The sequence below is a fragment of the Mandrillus leucophaeus genome, unplaced genomic scaffold (genome assembly GCF_000951045.1).
Source record: "Mandrillus leucophaeus isolate KB7577 unplaced genomic scaffold, Mleu.le_1.0 Scaffold1518, whole genome shotgun sequence".
Lineage (NCBI taxonomy): Eukaryota > Metazoa > Chordata > Mammalia > Primates > Cercopithecidae > Mandrillus > Mandrillus leucophaeus.
The window spans coordinates 139,919-164,487 of NW_012101497.1; the positions used below are offsets into that span (position 1 = coordinate 139,919).

At 37.3% G+C, this 24,569-nt stretch overlaps 2 protein-coding genes and 1 pseudogene across 2 annotated transcripts; 2 read left to right on the top strand and 1 right to left on the bottom strand.

The window, feature by feature from the left end:
- Positions 1-652: 652 nt before the first annotated feature.
- On the bottom strand, positions 653-1,715 carry LOC105535919 (olfactory receptor 51B5). The gene has a single exon (XM_011975171.1). The coding sequence runs from the start codon at positions 1,655-1,657 to the stop codon at positions 719-721; it is 939 nt and encodes a 312-aa protein (XP_011830561.1). The 5' UTR covers positions 1,658-1,715; the 3' UTR covers positions 653-718.
- A 12,296-nt stretch (positions 1,716-14,011) lies between these two features.
- On the top strand, positions 14,012-14,950 carry LOC105535920 (olfactory receptor 51B6). The gene is given in 1 exon segment (XM_011975172.1): positions 14,012-14,950. A coding segment is annotated over 1 exon segment (939 nt).
- A 4,942-nt stretch (positions 14,951-19,892) lies between these two features.
- On the top strand, positions 19,893-20,125 carry LOC105535921 (annotated as a pseudogene).
- Positions 20,126-24,569: the final 4,444 nt, after the last annotated feature.

Sequence of the window (24,569 nt, forward strand, 5' to 3'; positions counted from 1 at the left end):
GAAGGAGGTACTGACTGTGTCTACATCCTCTCATTTATCCATGATTCCTCTTCTCACATTTTTTTTTTTTTGTTACAAGTTTGTCAGAAGGTACTGTCTTGAGGAATAAATATGAGTTTATTGTTTTTGAGGCAAATTCATGATCATTTGATTGAGGGAGAAGGAACCAACTAGACTGTTGGGATGATGAGTGATTAGTTCACTGATCAAAGAAGATTTTATTCTTTTTTGCAGGAAAATTCCTGAACTTCAGTGACCAAATTTATAGGTTCCCATTGTTTGTATGGACATCTGCAGAGGAATTCATAGGAGTTGGAAATTGGATTTGATATAGTAAACGAAACTCTATTCATTTCAAACCAACTAATAATTTTATATTTTTATGACTCTGTTACTATCTGCTAACTTTATACCATGAAATAAACATGTTAGTTACATTATAGACATACCCATAGATGCCTAAGGTATTGTTATCACAATAATTTAGTGGAAAGCTTAGAGAAATATTCTGTATACAGGAATGCAACAAAAATTTGTACAAACTACATTTAGCTAGAGAGTTGGGCTTAAAGAGATACCTTAGGGAAACTTAAAGCTCTATTTTAACACCTATTTTACCAAGTCATATGAGCATGTATGCTAGATATGAGACTTCTTTGTTCTCCTGCTAAATATTAGAGTGTTTACATTTTGTGAGAGTGACTGTGATGGTTGGAGATCAGGTTCCAATTCTATGGGTAGTAAAAAGGTGAAGAATGCCATTCTTAATCTGCTTGGTCTTGACACTATATATTACAGGATTCATTAGTGGAGGGAACAGAAAATAGACATAGCTCATAATGAGGTGAACAATATGTGAAACCTGCTTTCCAAAACGATGAATCAGAGATAATCCAATCACTGCAACATAGAAAACCAGGACACAGCAGATATGGGAGACACAGGTATTGAGAGCCTTAGCCTTCTCCTCTCTGGAGGCAATGCTCAGGACAGTCTTGAGTATCAACACATAGGAGATGAAGATAATCAGAGAATCTAGCACAAATATAAAGACCACAAGCACAACTGGGTACAGTTGGTTGAAGGTGGTATCAGCACAGGCCAGTTTAATGACATCCTGGTGAAGGCAGAATGCATGTGAAAGAACATGGGAGTGACAATAGAGAAAAAAATAGAGGGGCATGATTGGGGGAACAACAGATACAAATCCCCTAATCAGAACTCCCAGCCCAATCTTCACTATTCGAGTAGTAGTAAGTATGGAGGTATATCTAAGAGGGTTGCAGATGGCAATAAAACGGTCATAGGCCATGGCAAGCAGAATGCCAGACTCGACAAAGGAAAGTGAGTGTATAAAGTAGGCCTGGGAAAAGCAGGCTGCGCTTCCAATCTCCCTGTAATCCAGCCAGAGGACTCCCAGCACCGTGGGCATTGTGGTCAGGGTCAGCCCCAGGTCTGTGGCAGCCAGCATGGACAGAAAGAAGTACATGGGCTCATGAAGATTGTGATCTTCCTTAATGAGAAGAAGGAGGGTGCCATTGCCAAAAAGGACAGACATATAGATGAACAAGAAAAATAAGGAAATCCAGTGATGAGCTGCCTCCAAGCCTGGAAAACCAGTCAACAGGAAGGGATGCGAGCTGCCATTGGACCACATCCTGGGTTTATTGAGTTTATATAGAAGAAATGTCTTTCTGTTTCTGTTATTACCACAACGCGCAGTTTTACCTTCAGGGTATCACTTCGACCATATGATTCTCAGAATTGTTCCCTAAAGACAACAGTGACATCAATATAAGTGATTGTTTCTCAAAATGCATTCTTAGGATTACCTATACTATTTGTATTCTTAACTGCACATTCCAGGATCTATCTCCTACCTACTTAATCAAATTCTTGGAGTTTCAAGTGTTTATATGCATTTAAGCATTCTCTTCAGAAAAATTTTTATGTAAACTTCAACTCTAAACTGTTTCCCTTAACTATGCAGATTTTAAAGAATCCATATTCTATGGGGCATTCAAGGGGATTTCAAGGATCCTAACACTAATTTTTTTCTAGTCTACTACTTAAACCTGTAATTGCCTTCACAATACTGATCCCTAATCCACATTTTCCTGCATATAAAGACTTACCTGAATTATCAGCTAAAGTCGCAACAGCCTAAGAAAGAAAAGTATGGGAAGAGAAACTCTGCCACTACCACTGTAGCTAAGGAGCAGACAGAGAAAGAAACACTTGGCTTCCCGATTTCATGGACTAGTGATGGGGAACAGACATTCACGATTGGTGTGAATTACCCTCTTGTTGGATCCTTCAGTACTACTCACTACTTGTGACAATGGCTCAGTCTAATTGTAAGTTAGATAATCATAGACTTTGGGGCTGGAATAAATGATTAGGCCAGCCAAAGACATCACTTATAATAGTGTATCTCCTTCAGTTTAAACATCTTACTGTTTCTTATTTACAAGTAGTGTCTTTTTCTTTTTAAATTATTTTTCCATAGGCCCCCTCAAGTAATTCCCTAGAATCTGACCTCTCTCATTTCAAGTTCTCCATTTGTATTTAAACAACCATCTTCCTGGTTTCCTTCCCTTTATCCCCAGCCATAGGCTTCTGAATCTGTTCTCCCCAATGCTGAGTGAGAGCTATTTCACTGCTTAAACAGGGTGCTGTCTTTTACTGAAGAGAAGAGATCAGTCCTTTGATAAGGTTTTAATATTCCTTCTGCCACGAGACTAGGGACTTCTTGCATATAGAAATGTGTTTATTTGCTTTGCTCAATCCCTTGCAAAGTATCTAACATGTGGCCGATATACATTCTTCAGTTCACCTAATATTTTTGAACGCCCATCATGAATGGCGTTTAAAGCTCTCTGGAATTAAATGGTAATAAGACAAAGTCCCTAATCTTATAAACCATAAATTAAGTTGAAAAATAAGTAAGACAATTTTAAATAAATATAAGTGCAAGTTTAACATAAAACAGTACTGTTCGATGTAGATTAATTGGATGGTATTGTATACAAGTTAGTATAGCCGTTTGAGGGACCTAGAACTGCACCTGTGAGGAGGTCCCATTTGAGCTGCGACTTCAATAAAAAATGAAACCTGACCATATACAGACCTAGAGGAAGACTATTCCAGAGGGAAAATCAGCATAACTGGCGTTTGATAAGAAAACAGGAGAGGGACAATAGAAAATGTCAAGGAAGCAGGTAGTAATCAGGTGTCATAGGGCCTTATAGACCACAATGGGATTTTTGTTTTGTTTTTACTATAAATGTAGTGAAGATATCAGAACATTTTGAAAATCACAATAGAAAATAGTGTGGTGACATATTCTGAATTGTATTTTTAAATTACTCACTTAGACTGCTATGTGAAGAATACTAAGCAAGAGACAAGAGAAGAGATGAGTTAGAAAGCTATTTTAAAAATCCATATGAAGAGTGATGGCGACCTTGACTAGGAGAGAAGCAGGGGAAATGAAAAAAAGAGAAAAATACAAAAACTTAAACAGATACAGATGCATTTTTGAGGTAGTGCGAAGATTTGCTGATATATTAAAAATGAGAGTTGGGGAAAAGTGAAATGAGGCTTCCCCTACATTTCTGTTTGAACAAATGAAAGAATGCTGAAGCCATTTACTCAAAATGGAATTCTGAGGGGGATACACATTTACTTGTGAGGAAATCGAGAGTCATTAGTAAATATAGCTGAGTTAGAGCAAATTCATTCCTTGCTTTTTGTTGTTGTTGTCCCATACCAGAACAACTTCTTGACGTTGTTTTTATCCACAATTAAAAACATGTTCTTATCCAAATATACCCCTTCAGAGTTACTTTGTCAGTGTAAGGCACTACCCTAAAGATGCCACCAAAGAAAATGATCCTCTTACCTTCCACCCGTATAGATGAGATCTAACTGTAACAGTTTCAGTGAAGAGGTGCCAGACAACTGGGCATGAGGCAACAACTCAGCACTTTTGGCTTGATTATAAGGAATAAAAAATTGAAAGAATCATTTTTCAGCATCCATATTCTGTCCTAGGACCGAGAGACATAAACCAGAATTCAGTGCCTATTGAACATACAATGAGTGATGTATATTTTTCAGTTACTAGACGCGAAGATGATCCAGCTTAGTTCCTCCCCTTCTGTGTTCTATGTACAACTTCATTTCTCTGTCAACACTCTTACTTCTCTGACATTTCAGCAATAATCTCCTTTAACCCAATCTTTCACTGTATCTCAGCTTTGTGAAAAATTTCTTCTTATAAAAGAATATGCAGCACAAGTGATGAATCGCTACAGGGAAACTAACCAAAGTATAAGGCAATGATTGTATTTTGCCAATAACCTGCAACTTAAAGTTTCCCCTTCTCCATTCCCAAGAATTCCATGCAGACATACCTTGTAATGCAGCTATAATAGTGATCTATGGACTCACTCTACTTTGTTTTGTGGAAAATTCCCGTGTCCTCAGCTAGTTGCAGCTGTAGGTTTCTAAGAAGAAAGACAGTAAGAGAAGAGATAAAAGCTGAGGAAAAAAAATATAAGGAAGGAAAAAGATCACAAAGACTGAGGATAGAACCAAGAAGAAGATTCTATAATTGAACACCTAGAAAATCAGATAAAGTTCTGCCATTTACAGCCATAATTTTTCTCTGCTTTGTTTAAAAAGCAAAATCTAGTAGAATAAGAGTGCCTTCCTGTTCATCTCTTAGAAAGGAAAGGAGACATATGAGAGGGTCATATTCACATCACTGAGTACTGAAGGTGTTAGGTAGTGGTTGGTAGCACTTGGAATTGTTTTTGAAATGCTGTCAACTTCTGGCTGAATTCTGTACACATATCCAAAGCTGTGGACTATTGAGATCCTTCAATAGGAAATCCTTCTCCTTATCTTTCTCTGGAGAGCTTATAGAAGAGTCTCCTAGTACACTCCTTACATATCTAGGAGTATTTCACCATACTCCCATGTACCATAACTTGATTGATGGTGAGGAGGAGCAGGATTATTGTGTCTTGCCTAGAGACTCAGATCATGTTGTTCCTTCTCAACATCTGTTAAGAGAAGCAGTCACTGAGGTTATTATAAAGACAGCACCTTCCCAGATGTCTCCCTTTTATAGCCAACTTGGACCTTAAGGAATATTTACTCTGTATTAACTCCTCCTTTGAGGGAGGTGGAATACTTAATTAGTCCTCCAAAGCTCTTAAATAATCTTTTTCCAAACAAAGTTACTGAGATAATCAAGCCACTGGTAGGAACTTTATGTGTGGGGAATCAGACAGCCTGTCTTCATAGCCCCAGCAGACTCTGGTATCATCTTTGGGAGGTAATTTATTCCCTATACTTACTTCAAAGGTCAAATCTTTCCCAGTTTATCTCAAGAGAAAGCTGTATATCTTCTTGGCCTATGTAATCTGAATTTCAATTATATTTCCTGCTTGGTTTAGATCAGAGAAACCTTGAAAGTAGAGAGCTAATAGACGAGAGTCAATAAAATAAAATTCAGGCAGCCTTCTCTAGTACCCAATGTGAACCCACAATCTGCAGTTATCACTAACTATTCCCTTGTTGAGTTTAATCCACCAGAAGTTTTCTCTTTCCCGGGGGATGCAGCAGGCATGCTCATCACTACGGTGCTTCAGCCAAGCACACCACATCACTTTAGTCCCAGGGACTGTAATATTTTTGGTTTCCCCTCCAATCCTGATAGGAACTACACTGCCTATTATTGGTTTTAAGGGGAAATATACTTATATTACCAGAAGAACAAATTTCCTTTCACTGAATAAATTATTCAGCTGTTACTATGCTTTGTTATAATTAATGTAATGATCAATGCAAATCAAAGACTATCACTAACTGTTATGAATTGAATCATGTCCCAACCCAAAATTTATATATTAAAGTACTAACCCCTAGTAACTGAGAATGTGGCTGTATTTAGAGATAGGTCTTGAAAGAAGTGATTAAGTTAAAATGAGGTCATTAGGGTGTATCCTAATTGAATATGACTTGTGTCCTTATAGGAAGAGGAAATTTGAATATGGACAGATACAAAGGGAAAACTATGTGAACACACAAGGAGAAGATGGCCATCTATAAGCCAAGGAGAGAGGGTTCAGAAGAAACCAACGCTGCCAACACCTTGATTCTGGACTTCTAGCCTTCAGAACTTATGAGAAAATTAGTTTCCGTGGTTTAAGCCATGCAGTCTATGGTACTTCCTTATGGAAGTGCTAGAAAATTCTCTAGCAATGTAAACATGGGCAAGCTACTTAACCTTTTCAATACTGAATGTATATTTAGGTATAAACTTAATAAATATGTATAGAAATTAATGCTGCCTATTACAAAATGCTGATGATAGACCTAGACAGGCTGATAAAACGTTCTTGGACATTTTATCAAAGAAATGAATACTTACGTTTATACAAAGACTTGCACATGAGTGTTCATAAAAGCTTTATTTTTATCATTGCTAAAAACTGGGAACAACCCAAATGTTCTTCAATAGGTGAATAGATACACTGTGGTACCACTTGCAAGAGATTGCTGCTTAGCAATAAAAAAATAACAAACTATTAACACATGGAACTAGTGGATATATCTTGGAAAAATTCTGCTTAGTGAAAAAAAAGCCAATGATTTCATCTACATAGTTTTATTGAAATGGTAAAGTTATCGATATGGAAATCAGCAGTTGCTATGGTTTAGAGATAAAGAAGAAGAGTAAATGTTTCTAAAAAGAAGTAGTGTGAGGGAGCCTTGTGGAGATAGGTTTATTCTGTATTTTGACAGTGGTAGTATGCACATTAATCTAAACAGGTAATAAAATTGCATAGAACTATATACGTATACACAAATATATCAGTGCATGTAAAACTAATGGAATTTAAATAATCTGTGTGGATCATATCAATATCAATTTGCTGGTTCCGATAGTTATTCAAGATGTAACCACTAGGTAAAAATGGATTGAGATGTCCACAGGATCTCCCTTTATATTTTTTGCAACTTCTTATGAATCTATAATTATTTCAAAATAAAAGGTTAAGAAAACAAATGCCCTTAAAGTGAAGGACTTATTTATGTATTTTGCTTTTGTTTTTTGTTGTTTTTTTTTTTTTTGCCTTTTTTTTTTTTTTTTTTTGCTTTTTTATGTGGAAAATTTACTGAAACTCCAGATAAGCATCAGTCTCTGTGAAACTTTGGTGACCACAGGTGCAGTTGAAAACCAGTAAAACCCTGCAGATATTTTTGGAATATCTGGATAATATGTTCATTGGTCTGTAAGTGATGAGAACTGAAATTAGATTGGACATACAACTCTGCAAGTTCTTGGAAAATGGCCTCCAAATATAACATATTAACAAAGAAATTGCTGTAGACATGAGATACATGTAGACATGTTGTAGACATGTTGTAGTCCAGAATCCCCTTTAGAGAAAGACTTCCTGGTCAGGCACAGTGGCTCAAGCCTGTAATCCCAGACTTTGGGAGGCCGAGGCAGGTGGATCACCTGAGGTCAGGAGTTTGAGACCAGCCTGGCCAACATGGTAAAACCCCATCTCTACTAAAAATACAAAAATTAGCCAGGCATGGTGGTGGGCTCCTGTAATCCCAGCTACTCAGGAGGCTGAGGCAGGAGAATCGCTTGAACCCGGGAGGCAGAGTTTCCAGTGAGCCAAGATTACATCACTGCGTTCCAGCCTGGGCGACAAAGCAAGACTCTTAAAAAAAAAAAAAAAAAGAAACGAAAAAAGGGAGAGAGAGAGAGAGAGATTTCCTGCCTTGCTCTGGGAATGTGTCAGCAGACAGTCTTCCACTCTCAGCTCATACAGGACCCTCAGCTGCACAGAACCACTTTGCCCGAAGCCAAGACTTCCCTGGGGCAACTCACATCTGATGACTAAGTGAGGCAGGGTTTTGAAAACCTGGCCATTTCCCCCAATGTGGGGTAATATCGTTGGGTAATATTTGCTTCAGAGCTTTCTCCTAGATTGGTCAAGCCTTTGCCAGCCTGTATCTCAGTCTGATTTCTTTCTCTGACCAATTCTACCTCCTCCTTCTTTCTTTCAAAGGTATTGCTTTCTAGTAAATACATTTTACTTTAAAAAGTGTCAGTATCTGGGTTGATTCCAAGATAATGATAATGTTGATAATGATAATGCTAACAAGATAATGTTGTAACTATGTGAAATGCTGCAAGAGGGTGGATCCAGCTATGGTTGTGATTTCCAGGGTCATTCTGGGAGCAAAAACAATGCAGGCTAATCAAAGGCACAAAACTAATCTGGGCATGAAAATTTTTGATCCCCACCTCAAACCATAGGCAAAATTCAATTTATGGTGAATAATTAAATAAAGATATTATAAGGTAACAGAGTGATTTTTATTCATTGATTTTAGATTTAAGATGCCTTAACTATTACACACAAATAAAACCATAAATAAATCTGAATTGAAATTAAAAACTTATTTTTGTGAAAATTATTAAGAGGATACAAATGTCAGGTATAAGTTGTAAATTTTCTATACTTATATCTGGCACAAGAGTTATATAAATAATTTATAAATAAAACCCCAAAATCAATAAGAGAATAATAGACAACCTACTTGTTTTTGAAATGGGTAAAAGGCTGAAAAAGGTACTTTACAAAGGAAGCAAGTGATCAATAAATATATGAAAATGTGTGCAATGTTATTCATTATCAAGGAAATGTAAATCAAAATTTCAATGAGATACAAGTACACACGCAGTAGAATCGCTTCTTAGAAAACCCCAAAACACCTAGTGTTATTAAAGATGTAAACCAACTGAAACTCTGATGAACTGTTAGTGGAATATATTTTTAACAAATTATCACTTTAGAAATTATTTGATAGTATCTACTGTAGATAAGTATATGTTTATCCAAAGAATTGTATTCCTATGATGAGGCCTAATAGAAATTCATATGTATATGCACAAAAACAAGCAGTCAAATAAACATGTAGCAGAATTATCTAAGTAGCATTGTGTGACAGCCCCAACTATTACTGTTAACTATCAAGAGCACCAGAGTAAATATGGGGTATATTCATACCATGGGAATATTGCATAGGAATGAAAATGAACAAACTATTATTACATAAAAGCACACAGATATTTCTCAAAAACATAATGATGAGTACAGAATCAAGACGTGAAAGAAAACATAGACTATAATTCCATTTACATAAAGGTGACAACTTAATAAAACTAATTTGGAAGGTGAACTTGAAAAGAGTGCAAAGGAATTTTTGAGGTAAGTTCTAGCTCTTGTTCTGGGTGGCAACTATGTGAGTGAACTTATTCTGCAACAAATTCATTGAGCTAGACCTTTATGATGTGTTCACACTTCTTTATGTAAATTAACCTTAATAATTTTTTTTTACTAAACAACAATAGGTTCATTGAAGCCCTTTCTGCTCTCTATCATGTATTTTCTCAATACTCTTTTCATCATCATTGTATCAGTAATCAAATATTTAATTTAATTTATTAACCATTAAAATAAATTGAATCTCACCATTTGCTGAATGAGAAAAAAAATATATTTGTATGTTCATTATATATCCTTTATACATACATCTGTACTACTACACATGTTTAAAAAATCTGGTTGGTAGGGAAAATAGTGTTCATGAGACAGTGGTTTAATCTGGAAGTGAAAATTGCTGTCTATCAATCAGAGAAATATTAAATTGTCTGTAAGATCATCTATCTCCAATGGTAGAAACTGGGGAATATAACATTGATTCCACGGTTTAAACACTTGAACATCTAAATTATGAAATGCCATACAATTATGAAAGATAGAGTCTGTTTCTCACACAGTTCACTGTGCAATAAGGGAAGATAATCCAAAATGCAAATAATTAAAATAAGTTTAATTGGTTATGACAGACATGACAATATTTGACATGAATTGTTTATTAAATGTTGAGTACCATTTCAAGTGCTTTCTCTTTAAACCATACCACACAATAAATTTATGTGGTGGCAATTATTACATGCGTTTTACAGGTAAGGACTATGAAATACAACGAGATAAAATAATTCCAAAGTAGTACAGCAAGAGCCAGAGCCACAATGTAGACAAAATATTCAACTTCCAACAGAGGAAAACTTCCAGTAAAAGCCAGGATACCGTCAGAGATCTTGGGTTGTGCTGTTTAAACCGAATACCCACAAGGCTGAGGGCACAAATAATAGAGAAAAAGACAAAAGGAAGGAGGTAGGGAGGGAGGGAAGAGAGGAGGGAGCAGAGGAGGGTGGGAGGTAGGGAGGGAGGGAAGAACAATAATTATCTAAATCAGGTATGGTCTCTGGGGAGGAGCTTCTAAAATAAATGTTCCTCCCAGCCAGGCTCATGTGCAGATTCTGAAAAGATGATGCCCAAATCTTTCATACAGCTAAAGATGTGAGATACATGACTATAGAACTGAAGAATCGAAGGGAACAAAGTTTCAGGTCAGTGAGGGTATTTAATGAATCTTCTCTGTAAGATCTCATTGCAGGAACCAAGGCAGAGAAAGACAGGGAAATCGAAGCCGACTTCTCAGCAAGAGAAAAGTAGCAGTGTTGTCTGCTAAGAGTAGATGTATATAGTAGGCATGGGTCCTAAAGACTTCCTGACATCTCTAAAACTTGGTTTCTTTGAGAGCTACCTCTTCAAATATAAAAAAGGTAAAGGATAGATTCTGGAACACATAACGCAAAGAATTCTAGAAACAAACCAGAGCATGGGTGTTGACTCAGGCATGAATTATGAGGTTGTAGTAATTTCTCTCCTGCTGACTGATTTTTTAATCTCTCTGGCTTCCATTCTAACCCTGACAGTCCCCCTGCCCTCAACCCCATGTCTTTTACCCTAGAAGTTCAGATAAGTGCCAAATATAGAACCAACTCTTCCAAATTCTTGAGGAGGTATACCTCTGTAATCGTCAGAGGTTCAAATACTTTCTAGAAAAAAAAGTCACTATCTGGCCATGTGACTAATAAACGAATTCAAAATTAAGCTTGGATGGAGCTTGGGTTATGTATGCCTCTGGATCAGGGATAGAGATTCACATAGCTGTGTGACTTTAGCACCTGGAAAAGTTTATATTGTGTAATAGACATCCACTACTCTTCCATCTTCTTTTACCTGCTTTCTTCTAGCCGCACTGGCAGCTGATTAGATAGTACCCACCCAGATTGAAGGTAGATCTGCCTCTCCCAGTCTACTGACTCAAATGTTAATCTCCTTTGGCAACACCCTTACAGCACACCTAGGAACAATACTTTGCGTCCTTCAATCCAAACAAGTTTGCACTCAATATTAACCATCACAGGAAGGATAATAGACAAAAGTAAGGGGATAAAAAATAATGGAGAGATTAACTGCTTGAGAAAGAAAAGAGTGTCAGGAAAATTGAAGGAAAAAAGCCAAAGGGAAGGTGAGAGAATATATGAAAGTTAACATCTCAATGGGCTCCCTCTGATGTGTCTGCGTAGAGCCATCAGTTTATGTGGCAGAGTTTGAGACTCTGAGAATTAGTTTTTCATTAACAAAAACTCAAGTCTATTCTATGACAGAGATCCTGGAAGAGGGTGAATGGCTGCAGGGATGAGGTAAAAGTTTTAGATTTTTATCCCCTCTGAAACTCACAGGTCATCTCATGTACCACAAAAGCAACTGACTGAGTCAAGTAAAAGCACTCAATTTTTCAATGTGAAAACAGAAAAGACAAACAGCTATTGTAAGGATTCCACCCAAAAACCGAAGTGTATATAATGCCCCAGTCCAATACTTGACACACCGTAGAAATTCAACAATTATTTGTTCCATACATTTGTTTCTCAGCTTTGTTTTCCCTATCTAGTCTTCCTACTCCTGTTTTTTTTAAAATTTATTTATCCATTATATGTTTATTTAGTAGCACTATAACACAATTAACTAGATTAATGTTCTGTATTATCTTTTCCCTTCCAGCTTTATTTAGGTATATTTAAAATTTGCTAAGAAAGCAGATCTCACATATTTTCACTACCAAAAAAATTAAAGTTATTATGTGAGGTGATAGATACATTAATTAGTTTGATTATGGTAATCATTTCACAATGAATACCTATAATAAAACAATGAGTTCTATACCTTATTTACAATCTTTATTTGCCATACCTGCTTCTTTAATCCTGCATAAACTGAGTATTTTCTGACCCTTTCACTGACAGGCAGATTGAGCAATAATACCTCCTTTCCTCACTTTTTGAGGACAGAGTTGCTTTCCCCTTTGCTTCCCTCAGTCCCAATGCCCCAGGCTCAATATTACTTTTAGCTATGTCAGAAGTTCCCACACTGGCTCATCCATCTTTTCTCCTTCCCCTTTCCCACCCAGACATATCACCTTTTATCTGCTGATTAGAGAAACTGTCGTTTAATATTTTCATTTAAAGTCAAACACAGGCTCCTAAAAACCCCATCATCATTTTATATCTGTTCCCAAGGCCTCCACAAAAAAAATGAAATCATTTGACACACCTCTGGGTGAATGATCCTGACATGTACTTACCAGAGAAAGAGAAAGGAGGTGCTTCTCTGAAACAATAACAAAAACACAAATATTATCTACTCTTTACAAAACATGCCCCCGTACTTTATGTCAAGAGAATGCCTAAGAAGACAGAAATCACTAGTAGCGTTTACTGGTTATGTAACCAAATCTCAAGATTAAATGACTTCCCCAAGATCATTATTGTTAGAAAGAGCAGAGCTGAAACTTCAACAAATTCTTCTGAAGATGAAAGTCCAGTAATCTTGGACTCATTTTTTTTTTCATGAACAGAAAGAGGTCTTGTAAGTCATACATAAATTTACATCAATATGCTCTTTCTATAGGATGTGAGATGTATAGTCTAAACCAACCATAAGAGAAGGTGGGCCTATTTTCTCTGGCTCATGCCACCAACACACAATTTATGTATTCTCAGAGGTTGGCTGCCTGTACCAGCTGAAATCTTAGAATTCTAACAAGTCACAGAGCCTTCTCACTTTTGTCAAATCCCATCAGATGCCATAGTTTTAAAAAAAATTCTCCTTGATCTTGCCTGAATTACCCATTTTTATTTTTGCATCGCCAAGTAGGTAATATAAAACAGTAGTCTGGTGCTATTATCAATTAGTGCCTTCAAATGCTTATCATCAAATCTGCATTTCACTGCTTATGCTTTAATTCATGTTATGAAAATTTGAATTTTTTGAAGCAGCATATCAATAACTAGGGTTACAAAGCTGGGCAACATAGAGTTCTATGTGCTTTGGAACCACACACAAATAAGTCACTCTTATGTTATTTTCTAGCTACCCTAAAGTCTCTGGAGCTTCATCAATTGATTTTTTCCCTCCAGACATATGGAAGAAAAGTCATCTCTGAAATTTACTATTTTATTGTATTTGTTCATATATTTCTTGTGTATTTGTTTTTCCATAGAATGTTTATATCTGCTCTTCCAAGAGCATTTAGAACCATTTTTCTACTGATCTTTTAGGTCTCACATAGTCTGGGAAACCTTTACAACCACCCTCAAATACCACCAGTCAAGATGAAGAGCACCATGATAAATGACCTGTAAGTTTCAGGCCATTACAGCACTATTCAAACATAGTGATTTCTTCTTTCATTTTGTTTTTATTTTCTGGGTTATATGATTTACAATGAATTCAACAACATTTATTCTGCAAGAATAGCTGTATCTCCAATGTATTATCCAATAATCTTACATATAGTAAACCCTAAATAATATATTCTTTATACATTCTATCTTCCCCTACCTAGGAATCTCCCAGGAATGACTAAATTATTATCCTTGCTGTCACTGAAAGTCAGGACTGGTGAACATCTTATGAACAGGTAGAATTCTCAAGAAGCAACTTTTATACAACTGATTACTATTGCATTACCTGGAGTAAATGCAAAGCGGGCAATGACGCTCAATAACTCTGCTTCCACCTTCCAGCTTACTGGCTTCCAAGGCATGGAGAAAGCACACCACTGGATATTCATCCCATTATTGGTAGACTACATCTCCATACTTCTTGGCAATTGAACTCTTCTCTTTCTCATCAGGAATGATCATAACCTCCATGAGCCCATGTACTATTTCTTAGCTATGTTGGCAGCTACAGACCTCGGAGTGACATTGACCACAATGCCCACAGTGCTAGGTGTTCTATGGTTAAATCACAGGGAGATTGGCCATGTGACCTGCTTCTCTCAGACCTATTTTATCCATACTCTTTCTGTCGTGGAGTCAGGTATCTTGCTTTCCATGGCTTATGACCGTTTCATTGCTATCCGCAACACCTTAAGATATACCTCTATCCTGACCAACACCCAGGTAATGAAGATTGGTGTAGGGGTATTGACAAGGGCTGGTCTGTCCATTATTCCAATAGTTGTTTACCTACACTGGTTTCCCTATTGTCAATTCCATGTACTCTCCCATGCTTTCTGTCTACACCAAGATATCATCAAGCTAGCCTGCGCTGACATCACCTTTAATCATCTCTATCCAGTTGTAGTTTTATTTGCAATGGTCTTGTTGGACTTTCTCGCCATCTTTTTCTCCTACATTTTGATTCTCAAGACTGTCATGGTCATTGGTTCTGGAGAAGAAAGGGCCAAGGCCCTCAACACATGTGTCTCTCATATCTGCTGCATCCTGGTCTTCTACGTCACTGTAGTTTGTCTGACATTTATTCATAGATTTGGAAAGCATGTTCCTCATGTGATTCACATCACAATGAGCTACATCTACTTCCTTTTCCCACCTTTTATGAACCTGGTTATCTATAGCATTAAAACTAAGCAGATTCAGAATGGTATACTTTGCTTATTCTCTCTGCCTCGCTCTAGAGCGTGACATTGTTCTACTGGTCTCTGAGGAATAATTCAGGGAAACTGGACAGGGTGACAATGTTGCTGGCATAAGTAACTAGGGAAAGTAATTTCAATGAGAACTAACCAATCCCTCAGCGTTTCAGTGGAAATCAACCAATCCCTCTGCTACTTAGAACATTATTTTACCCTGCCTGTCTATTGCTGATTTGTATATGATGTAATATATGTACAACACTAAGCACATATCTCAGTGCTCAACTGATACTGTTTTCCCAGGTAAATTAACTCACATTGATTAGCCTATGGCTGGCACCATGTACATACATACATACTTACACACATACACATATATATATACACACACAGATACATACACACACACAGTTATATATATACTTAATATTTATTTAATATACTTAATTATATATACTTAATATATATAATAGTGCATGTATATATATGTGTATGTATAAATATTATAGAAATAATATATTACAAGAAACAATATATATATGTGGACCAAATTATATATATATAAATCTTGGGTCTATGATTTGGGTCACCCATATTTCAGTCAATGCTCATTGCCGTCCATATGGTCCGCATGTGTTGGTCTTGTTATACATAGGAATAAAGCATTCTTGACCTCAGACATAGATCCAGTTTTCTTGCTCATATGGAGCTGGCTGCTGTTTCTAGAAAACTGCACATTGTGAAGAAATGAGCTTTACTCTCATTTCTTCAATGAGAGTAAATCATTTCCCTCAATTCAAAATGATGAGTCTGGGGAAAGTATCTCTATGAGAAGTGTCTTCAGTTAAAACTTTGAATAACAGTTATCAAATAATACTGATAATAATTTAAAAACAGAGATATAATTTCTAATTCAGATGACTATTGTCTTGATAGTTAATTCCAGTTACTACTGAACAGAGAGATGCATTTTCATAAAGTAAAGTGGCATGAGAGGTCTGGTTTAAAGGTACATCCTAGATAAGACTAGATGGCAGTGTCTGGCATGTGCAAAATAGCAGAGGTGAAAACCGGTTTTGGTCATATGTGGAGGGTGGGAAGGAAGTGAGAGGATGGAGGCAATGCTCATAACTAGAGGGTAAAAAGGCCTTTTTTGGCTCCAAATACCTTTCAAAGTTAATCCTGTTCAGAGTCTAGGCATGAGGAGAGGGGGTTTGTGGTCCTATGGCCAGGTGAAGAGCCAGTATCCATGACTCAAATGACAAGTTTTAAATTAATTTTAAAAGATATTCTTTTGATCAAAATACAGGGTATGAAATGCTTGGACTACACAAGGGGCCACCCAGTGACCAGCCAGCTGGATGTCCCTCATCTCTGGCCTCTGTCATACTGACACTCTGAGTGATCTATGGCTGCCCACCTACTCTTCATCACAGAAAGGTGGGGATTTTTTAGAATTCTTGGGATGTATAAATAACATGGAGAAAACAAAAATAAAATAATATCTTTACAATAGTTTCCAGGCTAGTAAATGATCTTTATCTAATTAGACCAAAAGATTTTGTTTGTTTTACTGAACTTGGCTGTGTGTCTGTCTGTAGCATGTGTGAAATTTGCCTTTCTCTTTTGTAACTTCTTGACTGTGTGCTCCAGGATGGTAAACATAACATAATTCTTATTCCCTACTGTATTATAGAACCTCTCACATAGATCATTTTTAACAAAATATAATTTTTCATTAAAATGAATAAATAAAATGTAAAGTGATCCATGTCTTTGTATGTGTCTGTTAGTTCTTCTGTCTGTTTGTCATTGTTCTCTGTATTGTCTTCCACGATATGGGCAATGTTTACTTAATTCTGTTCTTTCTTTCCTTGCACTTTTGGGAATGAATTCAGGAGGATTTAAGCCATATCAAAGAAAATCTTCCTTGATTCACCCTCTAGGTCCAGTGATCCTGAAACCTGCCATAGCAGGCTAGTATAAAGATAATTAAGACAACAATATATTTTATAAATTCTGTAAATGGACATATTTGACTGACAACCCTGAGTTTCTCTCCTCCCTTTCTGTTCTTCCTTATACTGAAGAGATGTGATGAAGAGACCAGATAAAAAGTCCAAGAGAGGTGAAAGACTGGGACTTGCAGTTTCTCTTTGTGGAGTCTTATGAAACAGAGCGGAGCTCTGGGCTCCCGATGGTCCCAGAAGAATATATCAACAGTAAGGTCAAAGACCTCACCCCTCCTCGTGATCCTCCCCTCTACCTCCCGCCCCTCTGTGCCACCAGCCACACTGAGCACTCAGCTCCTCCCAGCTCCCAGATCCACAGCCCTGGCCATCATCAAAAGGGCATCTTCACCAAGAATGAAGAGACTCAGCCACTCAGAAGAAAAGGTCCTCCAGAAGCCAGGGAAAACTGGTGAGATAAAAGACAAACAGTTTGAAGAGTATGTCCAGAACTTCAAGCCGCAAGAAGCAGAGGGTACCAGAACTGAGAGAACTCTGAGGATGTTTAGAAGCAATCAAAGGCATTCAAGAGACCTTGACGAAGCTGAGTCACTGCGTGAAGTCTGTGCGCTGGATTGGTCTGGGCAGGAAGGTGTGAAAATGGTTGATGAGAAAGGTGATGTGCTCTGGAAAGATATCCATGAAAAACTCGTGATGCATCCTTGCTAACACTGGAAAACTACCTGGACCAATTTCCTGACTTGAAGAATCGCATCACCAAGTGCAGCAGGAAGCTGGTGGACTATGACAGTGCCTGCTCACCCCCATCAGGCTCAACAGAGCTTCAGGAGGAAGGATGAGAGCCTCTGTCTAAGGCAGAAGTAGAATTTCAAAAAGCATAGAGAAAGTTTGAAGGTTAATGTTGACTTACAAGAAGAGTTACCATTATTATGGTCAAGACAAATTGGATTTTATGTTAATACTTTCAAAAATGTCTCCAGCTTTGAAGCCAAGTTTCATAAGGAAACTGTGGTGCTTTGGTACAAACAGTATGAAGTGATGATGAAACTGGGTGACCAGTATGCTGACAAGGTCTTCAACATTCAAAAAGCCACACCCAGTAATTTGGGTCCTCTCCACATTGCAAAGATGTCCTTGGCCTAGGGAGCTTTCACTCCACCCCAGCCCAACGACTAGTTCAAATGAAACACTAGCACCTGCTTCTCCTGTGCTAGCATGACCTGAGTCACCCTTGCAGTCTCATCTCTGTCTAAAGTCACTTGATAAAGGAACTGCAGCAGGAAAATATCATCTTCACAGACTGTCCTAAAGTAAGATAGGTGATATGTACTGTATCCACAAATCATCTGTAACAGTTATGTTTTCAGTGGTGTGTCATTTCAAATAAACCTTGGGAAATCTCTAACAATTACCTTAAAAATTTTTTTTTTGAAAAAAGAGTAGGGTCAAGGGCTGTAGGTAGCAAAACTTTCTTAAAGGATCAATGTAATGCCTTGCTCTGATCCTATAGTGACATATGCTTCAATATAAAGACAAGGTCCTGGAAGTTCTTTTAAAAATCTGCTGCAAAAAGGCCATCCTCCCTACATTTTCTTTTCTACCCCTATGTGATGCTTAAAATAAATCTTATTTCTGGAGATGAGGCTAATTCCCAAACCTAGATTCAGGAAGAAACCTTAGGGACTCCTGTTCCAAAGTTCCAAATCCCTCAGGCTGGGAGAATAAAGAAGGAGAGAGGAGAGAGAAGTGGGCCTTATGGAGGAGTTTATGAAACTAATGTTCTTTGCAGCTTGGCTTCTGGGTATAATCTAAAAAGGTGGTGTTGGATCCAGTATCTTGACCAGGCTTAGGGATTCATAGTCACGTCCATGGCAACAATGAACAGACTTATGAACATTAAAGGTCAGTAAAGGACTACAGTGTGTCTTGGCCTGGAGGCTCAGCATAGGCAATAGGGGGCATGGCGGTGCAGAATGGGCAGTAGACAGTTGGTTTATTGGAGATTTCAGAGGGAAATGCAATAATATATCAGTCAAGATGTGATGGGGTATAAGACTGTATCATCCCAAAGACTCTCTAAAATCTTTAGAACTTGGCTTCTGAATAATCTCTTTTGCAAATTCCTAGAAGAGGGAAAATCTTAGATCTTCTTTTTCATTCCCTAGCAGAGAGATCTAGTTAGGAAAAAATCAAGCTGAAAATCCATGGGAATAGAGAAAGATATCTCTGGTATAGTTCCGGACTCTGGTTTGCATTGTCTGTTTCCTTTGTTGCTCTCTTCAGCTGCATAAACCAGCTTCCTCTTTGCCTCTATATGTTCCACCAAGTACTTACTCCCAGAAAAGATGAAATTAGAGTGAGGATGGGAGTCACTGTAATGACAAGGGTACAGACTAACAGAAAGGAAAACTTACCAAATAGATTAGTCTCAGACTGTGTAAAGCAAACTTTGACATGAGACACAATGCTTTAAATTGCTGCATATTCCCAGAAATAAGCCTAGTATCCACCAGAAAATGTATGCAAATCCTTGTAAACAAAAGTCAGAGAGAGCTTGTTGGTTCACTTCATTCCATATTGAGGTATCAGCACTGCAGATTTTGAAGATCTCAAACACACTCAGATAGACAGTGATAGTGGATCTCGTGTCTCTGTTGGGGTATGGGCTGGATAAGGAAAAGTGTTCACTATTTTTACCAGCAGGGGAAACTACCCACATGAAAATGGTGCTGGATGCTTTGGACAAAAAGCCATTCAGAGCCATAAACGATGGGAAGATGATCAGGAATTTAGAGTATTTGTAGGTCAGATGATCAGTCTATGGCTTTGGAAAATTGTGAACATTACTTGTTGAGCCTTATAATGAGAATGTGATGATTAAATCAGGTCTGCTGGATATTGTGAATCATCGCTAGATATAATTACCTAGTCAGAGAGCACAGATGAAATCAGGAAAGCAAAAGTTAAGAAATAACAGAAGTCTTCCAGTGGCAGAGTGGCGGCTTAGCCTACTGGAGCAAAATGGAGCTCAAGGCCATGAGCAGATACGACAGCCCAGTGAACCTGGCTGTCTTCCCCCATCTGATTCTAGTGCTTTTGACCATCGGCATGCTCTTCACCACCTGGTTCTTTGTTTACGAGGTCACCTCTACACTTGTGATATCTATGAAGAGTTCCTCATCTCCTTGATGGCCTCATTCTTCATGGGCTTTGGAGTCCTCTTTCTGCTGCTCTGGGTCAGCGTCTACATGTGAGTGCCCAAGAGTAACAACCAGCAGCTTCATTGAATCCCTGCTTTTGTAAATTACTCTTTTTTCTATTGCTGGAAGTGTCCCGCCTGTTGCTCATAATAAAGGCAGATGTATGGCATAAAATAAATAAATAAATAATAGAAGTTAGGCAGGGATTGGGGCATGAAGGTTGAAAACAAGAAGGAAAAGGAGCCCAAGGAAATGTAAATGTTGTAAAATGTGCTAAGTGGCATTAGCACATGTCTGAGTGGCATTCCTTCATGAGAAAAAGCTTCAGGGATGAAAGAGACCCTGAGTGTCTTGAAAACTCAAAGTTTTATGAACAGAATGATTAGTTTGGAGAAATCATTTTTCATCAACACAGGATCTCAAGTGTTTCCCAGCAATGAAGCCAACCCCCCCCCCCCCCCCAACACACACACACACACACTGGTAAGTGGACAGATATCGTTTTTCAAGTCATGAAGCAGCAGTCTCGGAATTATGGAATTTTTTTTTTCTTCAAGCTATGGTATTGAGTACATGATCCTAATCACCAATTAATTGTTGCTTTAAGCCCTTAACCTCTTGACACACACACACACACACACACACATATACTCTGTCTCTCACACACACACAATCATAAACACACATCACCACCACCCAGCTCCATGAGTTACTCTCACTATTTTTATTAAACCAAGCACAGATATCAAGTTTTTGAGTGTGAATGCAGAAAGAAGATATATTGAGGTAGATTTTTCTCATAGATACTGCTAAGATTATACTGTCTGGAATCTTATGAGACACAGAAAAAGAACAACTCTGCCATATGGCCATTTGCTTGTGTTTGGACTTGTGAAGGTCTTTCCATCATTCTAAGTCTGTTATTGGAAAGTGGGAAAGTAGCATTTTTGTGAGGATTCTATTAAAAATTAGGGACCATATGCAATACATCCAGACTATATTTATTGTACAATAGAAAGCAATTACCATAGCAATTATGTTCCCTAGCTGTCTTCTCTCTGCAAACCCCAGCCCCCACTCAGCATGACATGGGAGGTATAAAAATAGGCAACTCAGACCCATCTCTGTAAAGGAGAAGCTTGTGTTAGGAATGGAAGAATGCCTGGGCTAGAGAACAGGGCTTCACAACAGGGTAGTGATAGATTCACCCACATATTCTGTGATGTGGACCTCTGAGCTAGGTAATATCTCATTCTCCATGGTTGCAATAAGGTTGATTATAGATTCAATAAAGCAAGAGGTATCTCAAGGATAAAGAAAGAGTAAAATTTCCAGGGCTCAATAAGTGACCACCTAAGGGCAAAATACTTCCCTAAATTTTGACAAACTTTACATTCAAAAAGCTTATCTAACTATGACAAAGTTTGACACAACTAGATGAGCTTTTGATCTGTGTACTTTCCCTCAACCTTGACCACCAAACATGACTTCACAAAAACATTGGAATTTGGGGGCATATGGAGGCAAACCAAATGTAGAAACAGGAGGACATGGTAATGTTGTGATGCAGTTTAGGAGCTATGTGATAGGTCATTTGTGTGACAGGCTATGAGATCTGCACATCTTTCTGTTTAGAAATTCCTGCCATACTTATAATTCTCAATGGTCAGTCTCCCTGCTGGACTATAAAACCAATGACACGCCAGCTTTAAGTACAGTGCTTTAAAGACAGTAGGACTTTAAAAAATATTCTGTATTAAATGAAAAAATATACTAAGGGTGAGTGGTATTTCTGTGTCTCTCTATTCCTCTTCTCACTCCATCTTCATGTGCATCTCTGGATATCTCTGATTTTGTGCACTCTAAGGCATCCATCTAAACTGTTTGCCCATCCAGCATATGACAGGAGACTCGTCAAAGTGAATGATCAAAGTCCCTTGTTTATAGGGTCCCCCCACCTTCTTCCTTCCTGAGCATGTGTTCTGGATATGCTGAAGCCAACCTTACAGGACTGTGTTATGTTTCCTAAGTTTCTATTGGTGAATTTTCATTTAATACAGTTTTATGAAATGATTTTGGTAAATAATTTTTAGTCATTGCAGCTTGTATGGTGGATACACAAGGAGAAGCAGAGAGAGAGGGAAAAAAATTACAGAATAGAAGACTACTACTACTGTCTTATCAGCAAGGTCTGATATGACCTGTGTCTTGTGCCAACCTCCTATCTCATCCTGTGACTTAGAATGCCTAACTCTCTGGGAATGTAGCCCAGTAGGTCTCAGCCTTATTTTACCCAGCTCCTATTTAAGATGGAGTTGCTCTGGTTCAAACACCTCTGACAAAAGGAACAAAAATGTAGTTTCTGATATACTAGCACTCAGAATAGAGACACTTGCACAATATATGCATTCCAAAATGTGTTTTTTTTCACTTGTGCATTCTGTTTGTGCCTATTTTTATATCCTCATATTTAAATCTTGACCAAGGCTATGCATTTTCCTATCCTTACTCAGCAGTTTGTGAGGAATCATTCTTCAAAGTTTCACTTCCACCAGGGTAGAGCTACTTCTCTTCTAATTATATCTTACACCTCACAACTAACCCAAGCTTCACTTGGTTCCTTGCTCCTATAGAGACCCTGGCTCACTCAGAACTCTCTTTATTTTTTCCTCTGCCATTCAGATTTGTTGCATCCAATAATTTAACTGTGAACCAGCATGAAAAATCCAGTTATGTCTTCTGTAGGCTTCTTGAAACCCGTTGTTTCATGCTTCTTTATACGGTCTTATGCAGTAGTTTTGGGAATTAAACAGTTTGGTTTAGAATCCCACCTTCCACTTATCGGCTGCATATCCTTTAGCAAAGCACTTTATCTTTCTGTGTTTTGGTCCACTCATCTTTAAGTGAGGATACCAATAGTACCCACATGGTTGAATTATTTTAACGATTCAATACATTAATATGTCTAATGTGTTCAATAGTGCCTGGTCCATTGTATGATAGAAATCATTGCTGCTATTATTATTATTAATATTATTATTATTATTATTATCATCATCATTGAAAATTTTGTGAAAATGAGACAATTTGACCTTTGGGTTGAGAATATACCCTGTCTGGCTCTGACAAAGAAAGTAAAAACCTCTAAAAAGCTCTCTAACAATCATAATACTTGAGGTTACACAAGGTATTCTAACATAAAGTCTTGTGTTTTATTCTCATGTGCATCCTGTGAGAAAGCAGAATATAGTAGAGGTTTCAGTTTTATCTGTCAAGAGAAAAATTTGAGGTTTCCAAACATTGAGTTACTCAAAATATTATGCTTTAAAACTGATGTAAGCAAAACCTCAGCACAGGACTTCTGAAAGCTTATGATGGCTTTTTTATTTTATTTATTTATTTATTTATTTATTTATTTATTTATTTTTCAGGGCAAAGTGTTCTTAGGAGCAAGATGTTGGAATTTACGCCATTTTCATGGGGATTAAGAGAGGTTTCCTTCTGAGGATGTTGGAAGCCTCTGCTCAGAAACTTTTTCCTTCCTCATCATGCTTACAGATCTGATGACACCCAAGAAGCCTAAATTGTGTGTCAACCAACTGGATGTGGACAAGATAGTTTTCAGACTCCTTCTGAGATTAGATATGCATTCATCAAGATGAGTGCCTTTGAAGCAGAATCTGTGATAGGGCTGTTGGGCCACCTAGAGACGTATGATCATATGACTAGGATCTAAGGTTAGACATACAGAAAAGAGGAAGTCTTTAAAAATAGGCATTCATTCATTCATTTATTCATCCATTCACACATATAACCTGAGTCCCTACTGATTTTCTAGTACTGAATTAGGCCAACATGATAGAAGAAGATATGTATGTCCATGTGTGTGGGGTAGTAGAAACAAAGTCAAAACTTAACAAATATTAATTAAAGTTATTATTACTAGTTAGTGGAATACTATTAACAGCAATATTTTAGCAGCCACTATTTGTAAAATACAGCACTTTTAGGAGAATTACATCTATTATGCCTTGGTAAAACTCTATGAAACAGACTTTTTACATATTTTTAGGAAAAAAAAAATCTGATAATTTGAGACATTTTTCAAAATCACACAACTAGTAAGTAGTTGAGTTTTTTAAATTTTCCATTCAATATCCTAAATATGTCTATGATATAAATTTTAAAAACTATATATACTCCATGTATATTAAATGTAAAGTGAAGACCTTTTATCCTTACCTTTTTGTCCTCCCTGGAGATAATTTCTCTTTATAATCTGGTATACATTTCTCTGCATCTTTTCTATACATTTATATATAAATATATGAACATATTCAAATATATAGTCTTATTGGCTGGTAGCAAGGTCTGTGTATAGCACTGTTATTTCTATGATGCCACACTAAAATCAGTGCTGCTTGTATGCATTTTTGTGTTACAGTGAATGTAGACTACAATCCAAAATAAGTCAACAGTTGTTAAAAGTGATGACCTC

Excerpts from the sequence above, each read along its gene's own strand:
- LOC105535919 (XM_011975171.1), bottom strand. The coding sequence starts at position 1,657 with ATGTGGTCCAATGGCAGCTCGCATCCCTTCCTGTTGACTGGTTTTCCA.